Here is a 17,487-nt window from a genome sequence, read left to right as displayed (position 1 = left end):
TAGGTATTTAGAATACCTAAATCCCAATATTCCGTAGAAGATGTTTCCATAAAAATCATTGAATTTTAGCAAAGGATCGAGACCACAAAGTCGATTCTAATCGGTGAAGTACTGACTCATGTATCGTCATCGTATCGGCGAGGTAGCGAGCCGTCAGCCGCTCGTTGGTGCTCGACTTGGTTTAGTTCGCGTGCACCGGTGTTCGAGCGCAGTCCAATTTCCCGTTGGTATTTATCGCTATTTTCGTTCAAGGCAGTGATAAGACACTAATCGAACTAGTATTAGTATTTTGTGAGTGCACATACGTAGTGGTAGCGCTCACTTTTCAATCGCGCTTTTTAATCTATCGGCAATTTTAAATTTGAATATTGACGGATGACTGTCCTGTTGCCTTTTTTCTGGGACCGAGAAAGAGGCGCCATGGAGAGTTGTTACAAGTTGTACACATGGATCAACCACACGTTGCTGATGCTGCTGGTGCAGATGTTCTGGAAAGTCAGTCAAATATCGGACTATTTCAAACACAAGTAAGCATCTGTCACATTCACGTGTTTTGTACTTATAGTGTACCTATATATATAACATTTGTTTTTTGACGATTTCGATTGGGGCTCATATATTTATAAATCGTTCTCAAAATCGATTTCAAACTTCGGGGCGGTTTATAAATACGGCTCTAAGTTAATCTAAAAATGCTATGCTGGACTTTTATCCATATTTATTATAGAAAAAGTTGTTTGTTAGAAAATGTTCATGAATTATAAATGCTAATGGATGTTTTTATAATACATACCCTGGCAACATACGCCGGGATAAATGCCAGGTGGAACAGAGGACATTTTTATACTATCTGTATATCCAGAAATGAATATCCACTTATTTTAGCAATCTGACATTATAAAAAAATAGAAGAAAAACATGAATATATGTATAGGTAGTATTATTCACGTAACTACTTCTTAATTTTACAATTAAATTGAATAGCTTTGTATGAATTTTGTATTATTTCTTACTTTGAAGGAAAATAACTACTTAATTAATTAGAATAGGTATACGTTGATACTTGCCCACAAAAGGTAAGCGCATCATAGCAAAGGCGATTTATTAATCATTTTCATACGTCGCTATTGCTTCTACAATAATTATATTTAAATGGCTAACCTGTCCATACAATTACTTACTATCCGTCAAAATAAGTAAATAATTGTCACATAATTCTATTTTTATGTGTTTATTATTTATTAGCACGCTGACGTAATTCGACATTAATTTAATATATTTCTTAAAAGGAAATGTCTGACCAATTTATAAAACTCGTTTTTTGAATTTATAATTGTTCAAGAACACAAAAATCGTGATCTGCTTTATTATAGAGAATATTTTTATAAAACTAGATAAAAATTAACTGAAAATAAATAGATGCTTATAAAGTTATATATATTTTCTGAAAGGTTATGTGACCATTGTAAACATTTCCGGAAAAACATTATCGATAATTGGATATGAAATAATCGATAATAATAATAAAATGTTGAAAGACTTTATTATTAATTCATGTCACCAAAGATCCCATTGGGAATACCCAAAGCTATAATTTCCCTGCAAAGTATCGATTTTAAAAATAGTATGATGGTCAACCGTCGAAGACCACACCTGTTAAAATTTTGTATTATATTCACTTGTAATGATATGGAAAATATTACATTTATATTGCTTATTAGGTAATTTCCCAATAAATAAGAGTTATATTTTGAAATATACTTAATTAATTCTGTACTGAATAATGAAATACATTTGTTTTTTTTAATCTACATACGTGAATAAATCAATTCGTCAACGTATATTATATATTTTAAATTATTAAAATAGATAAAACAATATGTAACTATTAAATTAATAATCTATAATATGACTGCTAATTGATGAGATCATTGTCTCGCTTGTTATTGAACTTGTTGCTTTGGTGTAAATAAATTCTAGTAAACATAATATATTGATAAACATTTGATTCTTGCAATACGTTTGTTTTCTCATTCTTTGTGCTCTTCGAACAAACACTATGTATTTGCTATTAAGTTTTATGTTTTAAATAATCAAAACAAGAAAACAACACCGCCTTTTGCACACAAAAATACTCACAATTATAACGAAAGAGACATGTATAAACAGAATTAGTTTTAATTTAAAAATCGGATGATTGATAAGCTAAAGTTACACAAAAACAATACTATTAAAAAAACATTTAAGTACAAATATAATTATTGTTAAAAGAATGATGTCAGCTGCGTTACTCAATCACGAAATATTCGGCACAGATAACATAATAAGCTAAACGAGTTAGGCGGTGGTGCCATGATTAATTTTTTCCTTATCGGACCGACCAACAGATACTGAAATTACGATTTTCGAGCCCCTTTATTTTAAAAAGCAAACAAATATTTACATAATACTGATAACTGACTAATAGTAAGTCTCTTGTATTATATTCATATAAATTTCCCTGTGTACGATAAATTTTACAAACATTAGATAAGCGTGTTTTGAATCAATGATGATTTCATTTATACTAGGAATCGGTAATATTAACACTGCATTATTATTTATTAGTTGTTGTGACTTTACTTCTTTCACCTGTAAAAAAGTACTTACTTATTTTGACCTGTTGTCGTTTGCTACGACTGAGTGCTGTATTTAATGAACAAACTTTTTAAATATTTAATTATTACTATTACTTTCGGCAAAACAACCAAATGGGAACATGGGTCCTATCGTATAACAATTCGTGACATCAGGCTGTTCAACCATGACATTTTCAATGGGAATAGGACGCTCTCTCCATTCACCCGGCTTATTTGCTCTAGAAACACGTAGATAAACCTTATCTATAATATAGAAATATGTCCGTTTTATCTTAATGGTATTGTTTTGGTGCGTCTGTCTAATATAAAAAATAATAAAATAAAAAATACAAAAGTTTCTACTGTAAGCCATTTCTTGGCAGTTAAATATCTAAATTTAAGAAAATAATATGCAAATACATATTTTTAAATATGTATGGATACAACATAGTTATAAATAGGTATAATAATAAAAGCGTAGCTTACATAACTCGTTTACTTATTTTAGTAAAAAGAGAGTAGAAGGCACCTGACGCGTACTAGTCTGTAAATGAAGTGGCCTTCTTTGAGTGAAAGTAAAACTATACAAAGAATCTTCAGGATCCTTTTATTTCTTAAGAGATTTTTTTATTATCTTGGAAATTATTTGATTTATTATTAAGTAATATGTGCTAGTTACATATCGATCGACATTCAATAAATTTAGAAGTAGATAACAGGAACTTAAATTAGTGAACAACGATTACGATTGGAGGGTGGCACTTTGTTAAATTGTGATACATTTAGTTATTTAAGTTTTTATAATACTGAGGATTATCAATACTTAGAAAGCTATAAAATAGACTAAATATAAATAAATAAATATAAATAATTAAGCCCTTTATTCACAACCACATATTTACATTTAGTTTTGATGTTAGTCTTATATTAATGTTAGTATGAAAGATTTCATGTTCCTAATACTAGTGTTAGTACTTTTAGCTATCCAATTCTTGGATGTGAACCCCTGTTTGGGTGAAGGCCTCCTCCATCCTCTTCCATTCCTCTCTATTTTTTGCCGCAGATGTCCAATTTAATCCCGCAATGTCTATAATGTCATCAGCCCACCGTCTTTTTGGCCTGCCTACCTTTCTCCTTCCTATAGGACCTTTCCAGCTTGTAGCTAGTATGGTCCACCGTTTGTCAGAGTAGCGTGATATGTGACCTGCCCATTGCCACTTAAACTTTAGGGCTTGAGATAACGCGTCCGTTAGCTTAGTTTTACTTCTAATGACTTCGTTTCTTATTTTATGTACTTTTCTTATTTTCAATATGCTTCTTTCCATAGCCCGTTGTGTCACCTGAATTTTTTGTTTCACGTTTTTCGTAAAAATCCACGTTTGGCTAGCATACAATAGGCAAGGTAGAAGACAAACGTCGAATACAGTTTTCTTTAGATTAATGGAATAATCTCCTTTCAAAATTTCTTTGAGTGACCAAAACTTCTTCCAAGTTATATTTATTCTCCTTTCTATTTCTTCTTCATTATTTCCTTTTTTAAATGATACCTGTTTGCCCAAATATATGTAGTTTTCAACATATTCTATGTTATAATCTTTACTCTTAATGGGTATTTTAGCGCTATTCGTCATAATTTTTGTTTTACTTACATTCATTTCCAATCCTACTTTATTACTTTCTACGTCTAACGTGTTTAACATGATTTCTAGTTGTTTCGGTCTTTCGGCTAGGAGGACAATGTCATCTGCGAATCTGAGATGACTTAGAATATGACCATTAACGTAGATCCCTTGAAAGTGCCAATGTATATTATTGAACACATTTTCCAACACAGCAATAAATAGCTTTGACGACAATGGATCGCCTTGTCTCACTCCTCTCTCTATGTTTATTCGTTGTCCTCTCGATTCAAGCTTTATTGTACTTGTACAGTTAGTGTACATACTCTTCAGGGTGTTTAAGTACTTCGGATGTACCTCACACTTTTTTAAGGCATCCCAAATGGACTGGTGGCTTATAGTATCGAAAGCTTTGCTGTAATCGATAAAGCCTAAATATAGTGGCTGATCGTATTCCCTATACTTTTCGATAACTAGGTCCAGTGTTTGTATATGGTCTGTTGTGCTGAAGCCAGACCGAAAGCCTGCTTGTTCTATTGGTTGTTTGCTCTCTATATTGCCTTTGATGCGGCCCAATATTATTGATGCAAACAGTTTGTATATGTTAGACATTAAACTAATTGGTCTATAATTTTTAATGTCCAAAGGGTTGCCTTTTTTGTACAGAAGGATTATATCCGATGTGCACCATTGTTCTGGGACAGTTTCTATGTCGAGTACCATATTAAACAAACGTGTGAAATGACTCGTTAGTATGGGAGCTCCTAGTTTTATCGCTTCGTTCGTTATTCCATCGGAACCTGGGCTTCTATCTGTTTTAAGTTGTTTTATTTGGTTATATACTTCTTGTTCATCTATCTTTTTTATTGTTTGAATGTTATTTGCAATGTTTGTGTGCTCCTTGGATATACCTTCGTTGTCTCTTTTCCTGTATAAGTCCTGGTAAAATTTTGTTGCTAATTCTATTATATCCTTTCTTGACTTAGTTTCTTTATTATCATATTGTAATTTCTGAATCCAATTTTTACTTAAGTTTAACTTTTTAGATGCTTTCTTTGTGCTCCTATATTTATTTAAATTTTTGGTAATTATATTTTGTCTGTAATGTCTGTAGTCTGTTTTAATTGATTTACTAACTTCTTTATATATGTTGCTTATTTTTTTCTTTATGTTTTTATCTTTATTTTTCGTATTCACTAGTTCAGATCGTCTTTTAATTAATGCTACTGTTTTATCACTAAATACTCGGTGTTGTTTTTTCTTAACGAGTTTATTCTTGCATGAGAGGCTGAAAGTTATAGCTTCTTCTAGTATGTCATAACAAGATTGGACATTTGTAGTTTCCAGTGGAATTTTAGTGATACGATGTTGAAGCTCATTTAAGAAACAGTTTGTGTTTTCTTTTGATAAATGACCTGTTGTTAGACTGCTAAAACTCTTTCTGCTCTTTTTCTGGCGATTTAAAACCAACGTTGCCCTGAGTAGCCTATGGTCCGTTGCATATTTTATGTTATTGATGACTTCATAGTTGGAAACTAATTTGGGACAGTTTGTCATTATAAAATCGATCTCATTCCTGGTATTACCGTCTGGTGACATCCATGTCCATCTTTTACTTAGTCTTTTTTTGAAGAAGGTATTGATAATTGACAGTTTGTTTTCATAGGCATAACTTATTAACTGTTCTCCCCTTTCATTTCGTAAACCATATCCATAATTTCCCATTATAAGATTTTCTTCCTTTCTAGGTTGACCAATTTTTGCATTAAAATCTCCGAGGACCAGTACTTTATCATCGGATAATTCATGAGCTGTTCTTAGATCTTTATAGAACCTTTGTATTTCAGTTTCACTGGATCGTTCTACGGGAGCATATGCTTGAATTATTGAAATGTTCACTTCATTAATTTTCAATTGTAATAATGCCACTCTTTCCGATATTGCAATAAAGTTTACTATTGTATTTTTCAAATATTTTTTAATAAGAAAGCCTACTCCATGTAAACCTTTGGTTTGTCCTATGTAACAAAAAATGTAACTTTCATCTTCTTCTATCTTACACCCTAGTCTCCTTATCTCGCTAAGACCGATGATATCACATTTTATATCCTCTAGTGCGTAAGAAAGTTCTAAATATCTCTCTGTTGTCGATAAAGATCTTATATTATATGTGCAAATTTTAAACGTATCTCTTGGTTTCTGATTTAAATTAGTTGGCTGATTTATGGATGAAGGGTGGTGGTCTAATTTCCCACGAAGACCACTCGGCTTGGGAAATATATGAGTTGTGTCACTTAAGGTGTGTGGTAGTTGTGGCTTATTAATATTGTTTCGGCGGCTGATGACTGTATGCTATTTATTTCTTTCTGATGTAGAAGCTCCCGACGATAGTGAATTACTTCTAACCCTCATAGCATCGAATGCGTTAATTCTATTTGTTTTTGACGTAGCGTATTGTTTACGAGGTTGGATTGAGATTTCTGGAGAAGTAGACTCAGCTCTTTTCCGTTTTTCCAAAAAAGAAGTGCCTTCTTTGATAACGAGCCTATCTTGTTTCAAAATCGCAAAATTGCCTTTACTACGTTCTTCTTTGAGCTTCGGTAATAGTTCTCTTCGTTTTACCATCACCTCTTTTGTATATTCTTCCGAAACATAAATGTCTTTAAATTTCTTCTTATTTTTTAATATTTCTATTTTTTTCCAGTTATTTACTAGTTTCAATAATATTGGTCTTGTCTTCTTGCTTTCGTTATTTTTCTTACCAATTCTGTAAACGTTATTAATGTCTCTCTCTTCAATTTCTATATTCAAAGAAGTTTTAATCTTTTTTATTATTGATACTAGCAGGTCTGACGGCGATTTTTCATCTTCTCTTAGCTCATAGATAATAAGGTTATTATTTAATTTGTAATTTTAGACTAAATAAGCAATAAACAATTAATAATGAAATAAGTTCAAAAAACATAATATATTATGTTAGCAGTCAAACGTCATATAATAGTTAATTAGTCATGCTGTTTTACTGAGAAACGAATGCGTGCTACGGATCGACAAACATTTACAGTAATGGGCACTATTTATACATATGTATATGTATTATTTAATGCAGATTAGTAAAATTTTTCTGATACTAATTCTATTACATTATTACTTTTAAGGTTTAAGATCATACTAAAATAAAAAAAATATGTTATAATCTAATAAAAATAACGTTAAAATCGGAGAGTTTTGTATTAATTATGATTTTCGACTAGATAGACGATAGACTATTCGGTTACAAAAATCATAAAATTATAATTATGTCAAAATTTTACAAGGCAAAGTAAGCTATGTCACAAAATAAATACAATAAAGTTACAAATATTCAAGTCAATTGTGCTTACCTGAGTCATATTAATAACTTATTTAGTCATTTTTCAAGAATTTCCTGTGAATCTTTTACTGTTTAATGCTGTTACATAGACATTTCCAAGGTTTTACGTATTGATTATCAACGGATAATGCGTTGATAATAATTATAATATTTAATAAAAACCTATTCAAAGAAGCTACTTATTTCATTAAAATCTTGTTGTTGAGACACTTGTTGAGTCATGGATGAACAGTCCAGATAAATATTAAATTATTATAAGAAAGTCTATGTATATCATGTATATGTAGTATATTCTACGTGTGAAATGGGAGAAATGTTTTATACGATCAAGACATTGTTAGTACTGTCTGTTGTCATATGTAGTATGTTTTGTTTATAATCATCCAGTGAAAACAAGCCTTATATATAGTTTACGATAATACTTAGTACCATTAAAACTTAATCTTTCAAAAATGTAAGTAAATCCAATATTAATGATTTAAATTTTCAAACTCATGTGCCTATAGCGTGACTGAACTAATATAAAATTGACGTTCTTTTACATATTAGTGTTTTACTGGCCCCGAAATAAAAAAAAGTAAAGAGTCGCATAAAAAAACACAAATGTATGTATGACATATGTATGAAAACAAAAATTTTCAAAATATTAAAATAATAAGATATTAAATACTTAAAATATTAACTAGACGGCAAGAAGTTTATTATCATACAACTATTTATTTATTTATATTATTATACAACTATTTCTAGCGGAGTACAAATTGCAAATTTTTGTCATATAGTTTGACATATATTACACTTAGTTTATAGCCCCTATGCAAAAAAAAAAGAAAATTTCATAAATTTCACGTTTTTATCTGTGGCCTTGTAACTCATGAGATATTAAGATATAGTAGAAAACATTAGTAAAATAAAAAAAATATATTTGTTACCAATGTATACCAAAAAAATAGTTATGACAGCAAAATACAATTTTGTAATATCAAATAGGTATGTTTCTAATAATATTGTAAAGAAAATACACCTTTGAATTCGATTGGATCGTAGGTAATCAGACCTATTAAAGTCGAATACGTCTAAAAATAACCTCCCGTGTGAGTCAGTGATGTATGTTTGTACGAAGGTCTTATACAATGACTTCCGACTTTATGATTAATGTTAGCATCTGGCTCCAAGCTTTTCTAGAATAGAATTTTAAAACTTTATAGTTTTTATTTCTTTTAAAATTATTAAATTTTATTTTTATTTTCAATTATCTGTCATTAATATTTTTTTGCAATTTGCAAAGGGCAATTTAAATAAATAGCGACAAATGCTCTAACTATTGAAAACATTTTAAATGCAAACTATTATGAGTAAAGTTCCTGTGTGTAAGAACAATAAGAGATAAATTAATATTCAGTAGTACTTGTATCATGTTGGAATGTATATCATTTCCGTGCTTATATTATCTTCGGCAACTTTGTTGATTCAAGTAAAACTGCAATTACATTAACGTTTACTTCCTGGAGACCTTACGTATTTAAATTTCAATAGCTACTATAGCGCAAAACAATATTGTATTTATTATCTATACACATTTCCCGCATTTTGTGGAATAAATATAGAGAACTAATTAATTAAATAGGTACTTCGTCCTCAATTTTCCGCTACTCTTAAAAACATCTGCGTGAGACCAATGCTTACTGTTAGAGACTATTATAAAAAGAATATTGTACATTTAAGAGGCCACCGTGGCATATGAGAGTGTCTGACTGTTAAAACGGTCGTTACGGGTTCGATTCCCACTCAGAGGGATGAATTATATTAATTTCTTTGTTCTGATCTAATAACAAGTGTCGAAATCAGGCGAAAAGCGAAGCACGTAGTGTCTTGACACTGTGTTCTCTGTGTTTACCATTATACATGTCGAAAGAAATATAAAGCTGAAAAAGAAGCATTTACAATAATATTTTGCATGTATTTTTTAAATTACAATTTGATTTAACAATCTAAGCTGTGAAGTTTGTTTAAAATACCACGATATTGGATCGATTCCAAATGTTCTAAATGTTAGCTGTTTAGGGGGTCAAGTTCAACAGTTGTACGTAACGTACCGACAGTACCTACTTACTAGTATGTAATTATTTGCTTCACTGGTTACTGTAATCGAATGATTGAATTTTTAATTAAAATTATATTCCAGAAACTTCTGCATAAACAATTATAAAAATAAGAAGAAAAATGTAATAGGTATATTTTTATTTGTTTGCAATAGTAATTTGTTAGAATATTTAAATTAATAAATCTTTTTATTTTTTTTTCCGGTTATCTTAATACGTACCATGAGAAGTTTAAAAGGTTAAAATCATTATATCACTTTTTATTTTTATTTTTTTTATTTCAATTTAATAATGTTTTAATCTCTTTATTTTTTAAACAAAATTGACTAATGTACCTAAATCAAGTTTGCTATATTCTAAACTTGTTATTTGACATTTTATCAGTATTATCGATGAAGTATTTTTATTTATACAGATTCTATTATAATATTTTCTAAACCAAAGATTTCTTCTATTTTGAAATATAAGTAATGTAAATAATAAATTTATTTAGCATAATTTATTTGCATTCTTTTATCTTCAATTTTGTATTTAAATTAAAGAACCGCTCTACTTGGCACACCTTTTGTTTTCATACATATTTCCTTTGTTTATTTAGACAGTTAAGTAGGTCTCGGAAACTGACTTTAAAATTAGTGAGTGAATGACAGAAGAGCTTACATTTGTTTTTAAAATGAGATTTTCTGTTTCATTAATTAAAATATCTTCAAACGTGACCTTAGTGTACAGGAAATTGTTGATACTCATTGGCACAGCTACGAATAATATTACAATAAAAACAAGCAAATACGATAAAAACAGAGGCCAGTAAACGCGACAGGTTGTGGGTTCGATATTATTAATAGGGGAACGATCTTAATTTGAAGGGAGCGTGTTAACATTGGGTTCCCATGTTCCTTCAGCCTAACCTGCTATGTGCGGGATACAGAATGAAGGGGAAAAAATGTCATAATAACGCACAATGATTTTGTTACTTTTACACTTCTATATACCTAATGCACTAATGTTACTATTTTAAATCCACCTCGGGCCTCGTCTCCATTTACATTCTCGATTTTCAACTTAATTATACAAATCGTGTTTAGAAGCAAAACCGAAAAAGGCAAAACATAAATTAATATTTTGTGGAACAAGTGAATAACACACGTATTGCCCATTTTGAATGTAGGTTCATATTCATTTTGAAAGTAGGTTGCACTTCTGAAGGCACGAGGACATCATTACTCGTTACATTTATAATTCTTATTTATTTCTGTAATGGCCGATGGCCATCGAACTCGAGTAAACATATTTGTACAGTATCTTAATGGAGTTAACAGAAAGTACTCGATAAAATATTGTTATTATAATGATACAAGGATTTGTAATCAAGTAAAATATATATTTTTACTTTTTAAATTTTGTGTAATAAAAGGTAAAATAATATATATAAAAGTAATTAAATGAGGTCAAAAATTACAATTTCTCTACAGCAACCTTCTGAAAATACAATTTGTGTGAGATCCTTTAGTAACGTAGGGCCTTAATTTTTTTTAACATAACTACTTTATTTGAAAAGTTTCCTAGTAAGTAAATAAGTAAGCGGTCATTTATCGCCACAATTAAAATGTAAATAAAATACGTAAATAGGTAAATTATTCTATTTAATTACTGTAGTACTTTGCACCGGCTAGTACTAGGAAAATAAAATAAAGTAATATAAAAACAAAATAATGAAAACACTATACAATATTAAAATAAGTATAACAATTTATTTGTTTCAAGGTTAGTATGTATTAGGAAATTTCAAAATAAGCACTCGTTTTGAAATTTCGTAATATTATAGTCGTTGTTCAATAATATTATAAATATTAAATATAATATACTTCTAAATATGACTACAATTTTTTAATAAAGTGATAGAACGTGAAGGAATCTACAGTTACTGATAAGAATCATAATAAAAATAGCTTCAAAAATCAAAAATAAAAGGCATGATGATAGATTTAGAGAAACCATTCTATAATATTGAAGTTCTAAGAAATAAGCATTTTAAAATTACTAAGAAATAAGCATATTATAATTATTTAGAATTTAAGAAACACATTTTTATTTAAACGCAGGAAAAATGTCGAAATATCATGGCGTCGATTGTGACGTCAAGTTTGAGTAATCTGTCAATACATCTGTACACAATAGAAAATAAGTATATCTGATTGTCGTTTAACACCATGGCGGCTTGCCGTATTTTATATTTCTCTAAATAATTATTAATCATGAACTGAATAATAAAGTTAATGGTTGTCTCTATAGGTTAAAGGTTATTTTACTGATTTTTATGATGTCTTAAAAGAGTGACTTCTTTATAATTTAACATTGAAAAATCATAAATATTATGAATACTAAATACATTTTAGAGTAAAATTAGTACAACATGTCAAAGTAATCAGTTCACATTTAATCGATAAATCGATTGAGTCGATAAAATCATTCAATCGCGAGCGTCTCGTATCGCGTGGTGACCGATTTGTTGGAAATATTTATTTTAATACTTATTACAATTGAATACAAACGGGCGCGAAAAATCCTTAATAAATACTATTTTGATTAATATTATATTGCTTTATTATTCTTAATAATAAAATAAATTAAATTAAAACCAATTATCCTTTTATTATAATATACCTACCTACCTACCTACCTATAATCAATTAGTATAAAAATAATTTAAGAATTTTTATAAAATAATTCTACTAACTGCATAGTTTTGTTTTTATTTTTTCATAAAAAAATTTCGTTTCATTATCAGCATAGTTATTTTAAAAATAAAACACAACCTATGTAGGTACTTACTACCTACCTATTTATATAAAAACTTTAAATATTTATTGTAAATTAAACCGATCTCAGGTTCTCTAGCTTGTGAGATGAATGAAAAATCTCATTTATTGCACTACATTCTATATTAAAAAGTTGAAGAGGTAATTCAAACGTATGAATAACATGAAGCAGATGACGCGTGCATCCGGCGCCAGATTAAAATAAATATTGAGAAAATTACACCCTGCAAAACTTTTTTTATGATATAAATAACTATTATATGCATAAGTTATAATTTTGTACTTACTTTTCAAATACAGATTTTTCAATTTGCATTTACACGTGATAATATGTATAATATACGTATAACCTAAAATAAGCTTATAGTACGTACTTAATACGAGGACGTCGTACGTCGTCAACGTGACTACCCCTTGACGAAATGAAATATTTAATATTTTCATTTCTTTCTTCTAGTAGTGTGGAGGCGCGGCTTTGAGTTCCGCTTCTCAACACTCAATGCCTCCAGAATTCGGTGGAAAATTTGAAGCGGAATGTTTTAACACTAGGTTCCCTCTGCCTACCCTACTAAATGTCGGATAGTAAATTGTCCTCCTACTGAGCCACTGCCACTGACCCCTAATGAGATATTTGACTTCTGAATAAATAGTTTTTCTAAATAAATGTTTGGTGGGTAGTAACTGGCGTCTAAGCCGTCACAAATATTTATGTGACAAAGATTAAGCGTCTGCTTCGATTTGTGCGTCAATTGAATTTTTATTATTTATAATTATGACACGATCACGCACTTGCCAATGAAGCTATACTCGTATATACGGAAGTATTTTTATGCAACAGCATCTAAAACTGCCAACAAATATCTGTGTACCAACTGCTAGAATTTTTAATTTATATTTAAAAACGTTCAAAATTTATACAAATATTCTATAGCTTAGTTATATTCCATTACATTTTTACTAAAATAGATATCATACAGCAAGAATTAAATCTGTAAATTATTCTGTAAAACAAGTGAATTATGCCCTCATAATGGAAATATACATATGTACTTTTATGTAGATACTATTCCAAATAAAACGAACGCGAATAATTATTATTCATATGTTTAGGTGTTCTTGATCTCATTTACTACTGAAGCTATTTTAAAGCGTATCTACTGGTGAACTGTTCTTATAAGATGTTTTTAAAGACATTGATAAAAGGTAATTTTTATCTTTCCAATTCAAATCATTTTGAATCAATTAATTCTAAGTGTTATATCACTATCGTGTCAAACAGTTCGCTATATCTGATATACTTTTCTGATTACTTAACTTGTAACGCGCCTCGGTCACGGAAGAACCGATTTCCTTGACTCCATGGCCTTCAAGCGTGACTTCTAGCGCTTATATAAGTGAAATTGAACCCTCAACGATGAAAATCCATTGTAAATTAAAAAGCACATGGCTGTATGCAGAAATTAATCTGGTATACTTAAAGGTAATTTCCTTGTCGTTATAATGTTATAAAAAAATGCTTCTTATTTTTAAAATTTCGTTGGTAGATTAACAACTGAATCATTTTAAGTATTTGTTAAAGTCTCTGCGTCTAACTCTTAGCTAAATCAGTGCTATATATTGTTATAAATAGTAAATATAAAATAAAATATATTTTCAATTCTGATAGATTTTAGATAGAACTAAGATCTTAAGTGTGTTTAATATATCTAAATGCTAAATTACAAATACACGACTGGCGTTCTACAGCGCTATAACAAAGCCTACTTCTAACCTTCTTACCCACAAGGCCACAAGTGATGTGAACGTTGCGCATAACATCATTTTATTCCTCAGAAATCGTGAACTTGATTAACGAATATTTTAAATAGAAGTCAATTGCTTTGATATTGATAACATGTATATTTTAAGATATTGTTATTAGATATTTGCGACTGTCGTTATGTATATCCGTATATAATATACATATCTATGTTGATATTTTTTTAAATGTACTGTAGTCACTAATAGACTGAAATGGCATCCGTCTATCAGTTGATATAATTATTATACAAACAGTTTTTTAATTGCCTCGCGTACTGCCCTGGATTCTTGCAGAATATGCTGACTGTATCTTCTCCTACCCTTTGGCGTGGTGGGTTTGAGACTTCAAAGTTGGCAACAGATACCTCAATGGAGAATCACACCACCACCCGACAGTTATCTAGCATCGGCAAATATTTGTTTCAGAGAGCCCACCATCTCGTGTAGCATGATAAGGCAATAAACTAATAGAATAAATATTCTTAATAAAATTAACGCCATATTACATATCATAATTATAAGTATCTACAGTCATACACAATAAGAAATATGCTTTAGAGTTTAGGTTAATAGGAACATATTAAAATGCGTGACACTGGCTATATAGCTATCAATTGTGTCATGGTAATGCAAACTTGCGGTGTTAAACCCTATCTTCACACCTCTGATAGCAAGCTTATGACGCAAATCTAAAAACAAGGTTAATTAAAACAAAACTTCTCATAGTGTGAATATATCAATCGTACCAACCTACTGCGTAGTACGTTCTATTTGGTGACTATTGATTCTATTCCGGTACGAAATATGGCGTAGGTTTTGCTTATTTTGATTAATTATTTATAGATTACTACCTAAGTCTAAATCTAAATTTTTAGCGACCGCGACCGAGTCCGCTGAACACGCAACGCCTCCAGAATTCGGCGGGAAGTGGGAAACGCAGTGTCTTATTTGCGGTATACATCGTGAAGCTAATAAAAAAAGAAATATTTCTGTTCTATCTAGAAAAAAATATGAATAAAAATACGGTAGAGATAATATACATTATTCGTTTCTTGGATCTTTTCGTGATTATATAATATTGCGTAATTCTTATTTGCCAAAGACTGGAACGAATTGGAAAGTGTATAACTATTATATTTATAACATAACATCGATATGCAGATTTTGATCCTAAGTGGTTCATTAATTGTGAAAATGTTAAGTGAATATGAAACAATGTAAAATAATTAACAATTAAATTAATATAAATTTTGAATTTTATAAGAAATTCTTAAAAAATTAAAAAATCAGCTTCACGCTATATCCCGCGCACAGCGGGGTAGGCAGAGGGACAGGAACCTAGTGTAAGATACTCCGTTCCCCACTCTCCGCCGAATTCTAGAGGCATTGCGTGTTGAGTGGCGGATCTCAACTTCGCGCTTTTCATGATTTTGATGATCGCTTGGCTCAAATTTTAATCGTGATATTTTACAGATTGTTTCAATATAAGAGTAAGCAGTTCGTATTTCAATTTAAAATAAATCAGTATTAATTTAAACAATAAATTATATTTTATCACAATAAAATATGTTGATAAGCATTTAATACACCTATTCAAAAACCAATATTTGAACGAGTGAGAAAAGTGAGACAAAGAAGTAGAGTACCTGTCTACTATCTAGAATGGAAAAATACGTTACATTTACGTACGTAAAGTAGCTGTACAGCTACTGCTATTTATTTTGTAAAATATGACAGTAAATACAGATAATTTATTTGCCATACCGTCTGTGTTTGAATATCTAATTATAATATTAACATAATAAAAGCTATTCATTTAAACATAATTAAGTATGATCGTTATCGAGCTGATTAAAATTATTCTATATTTGCCCTAATTTCTTGTGTATCATTTTATCATATGTATTTTAATTAATATCGCTCACAAATGTAGGCTGACCAATTAATGTCAATGTAATTTTAAAAGATTTTAAATTATTAGCATTAAGGTTAACTATTAAGATGCCATTATATTATTTAAAATTAATAATATTTTTTATCTCTTTTCAGGTCTGTAGAAGAAAAGAAAACGCAGAGCCCGTTCATGTTTTCTCCGCTCACAAAGGAATCAAAATATAGAAGGCACATCAGATCTATGTCAGATGTACAGAGTAGTACTCCGTACCGCCTTCCATTTAGATCAAGAAAAGGGTTCCATCCCACTCTCACATATGACTCTGATACAAGAGCGAGAAGGATAGCGTCGTACAACAGAAAAAGGCTACAAGATTCTTCAGACTCTAGTGACTACTTCGAAGTCCCAAAACATTTAAGTATAGGACGCAACATCATTAAGCATTCTGACTCTATGAGGATACTTTGAGAAGAAATGATCTGAAAAAAAAAAAACTTATTAGTCAAATACTAATAATAAATCTTTGACCATATTGCTTTAAGTAATATGAATAATAATAAATATTATGGACTGCAATTATACTAGTTACACGATCCCATCGCGATCTTTAGTTATAATTTCTAAGAGACTGTGATTCAATTAGGATAGTTTCTAATTGTTATTTATAAATGAAGCCTGAAAAAAGTGATTTAGTGTATAAGTTATCCGAAAATGTGCATCTAGCGAACCTAACGAATATGATATAAATTTACTATTTTTATAATAACGTCAATTAACTATTAACAGTCGAAACTAAACGACAAAGACGAAAGTGAGAATTTAACAAATAAATATTAACGAAACTATTAAAGAAACATACGTCCTCCATAATTTTCTTTTTCCATTCGATATTTTAATCAATATATAATGTGAGCAGTATATGAATATAAAGTTATGTATCGTACAAAATAAAAAAAAATAAACATTATGAATGCCTTATGGTAATAGTTTTATTTATCACCAACAATTTGTGAATTTGTATCTTTTTTTAAAATACCATGCACCAGCCGTTAACGATTAATGCCATGTAAAATTACCGTTTTAAGTTAAGAAAATAACTTAAAATTTTTATTTTAACTATACTACATGCCTAAATCATTTAAAGCCGCAAAAACAACTTCTGGCCAACGTTCATGACCGGTACTTACCTAATCAAATGTATAATCAAAAACATATTTTTATCCTAAATTGTTAAAAAAATAACAAATTAATATTATTTTATT

At 29.8% G+C, this 17,487-nt stretch overlaps 1 protein-coding gene across 1 annotated transcript; it reads left to right on the top strand.

Moving 5' to 3' along the window:
• Positions 1-165: 165 nt before the first annotated feature.
• LOC146537601 (uncharacterized) lies at positions 166-17,203 on the top strand. Its single transcript, XM_085188765.1, has 2 exons — positions 166-527; positions 16,381-17,203. Exons 1-2 carry the CDS (start codon positions 376-378, stop codon positions 16,691-16,693), a joined length of 465 nt encoding a protein of 154 aa, XP_085044891.1. The 5' UTR covers positions 166-375; the 3' UTR covers positions 16,694-17,203.
• Positions 17,204-17,487: the final 284 nt, after the last annotated feature.

Source organism: Heliconius melpomene, chromosome 7 (assembly GCF_056956725.1).
Source record: "Heliconius melpomene rosina isolate 202511_hmr_F chromosome 7, ASM5695672v1, whole genome shotgun sequence".
Taxonomy (NCBI): Eukaryota; Metazoa; Arthropoda; class Insecta; order Lepidoptera; family Nymphalidae; genus Heliconius; species Heliconius melpomene.
This window is presented reverse-complemented; position numbering and strand designations above follow the sequence as displayed.

Coding starts and splice junctions, on each gene's coding strand:
- LOC146537601 (XM_085188765.1), top strand. CDS start 376: ATGACTGTCCTGTTGCCTTTTTTCTGGGACCGAGAAAGAGGCGCCATG. Junction 528..16,380: donor TCGGACTATTTCAAACACAA/GTAAGCATCTGT, acceptor ATCTCTTTTCAG/GTCTGTAGAAGAAAAGAAAA.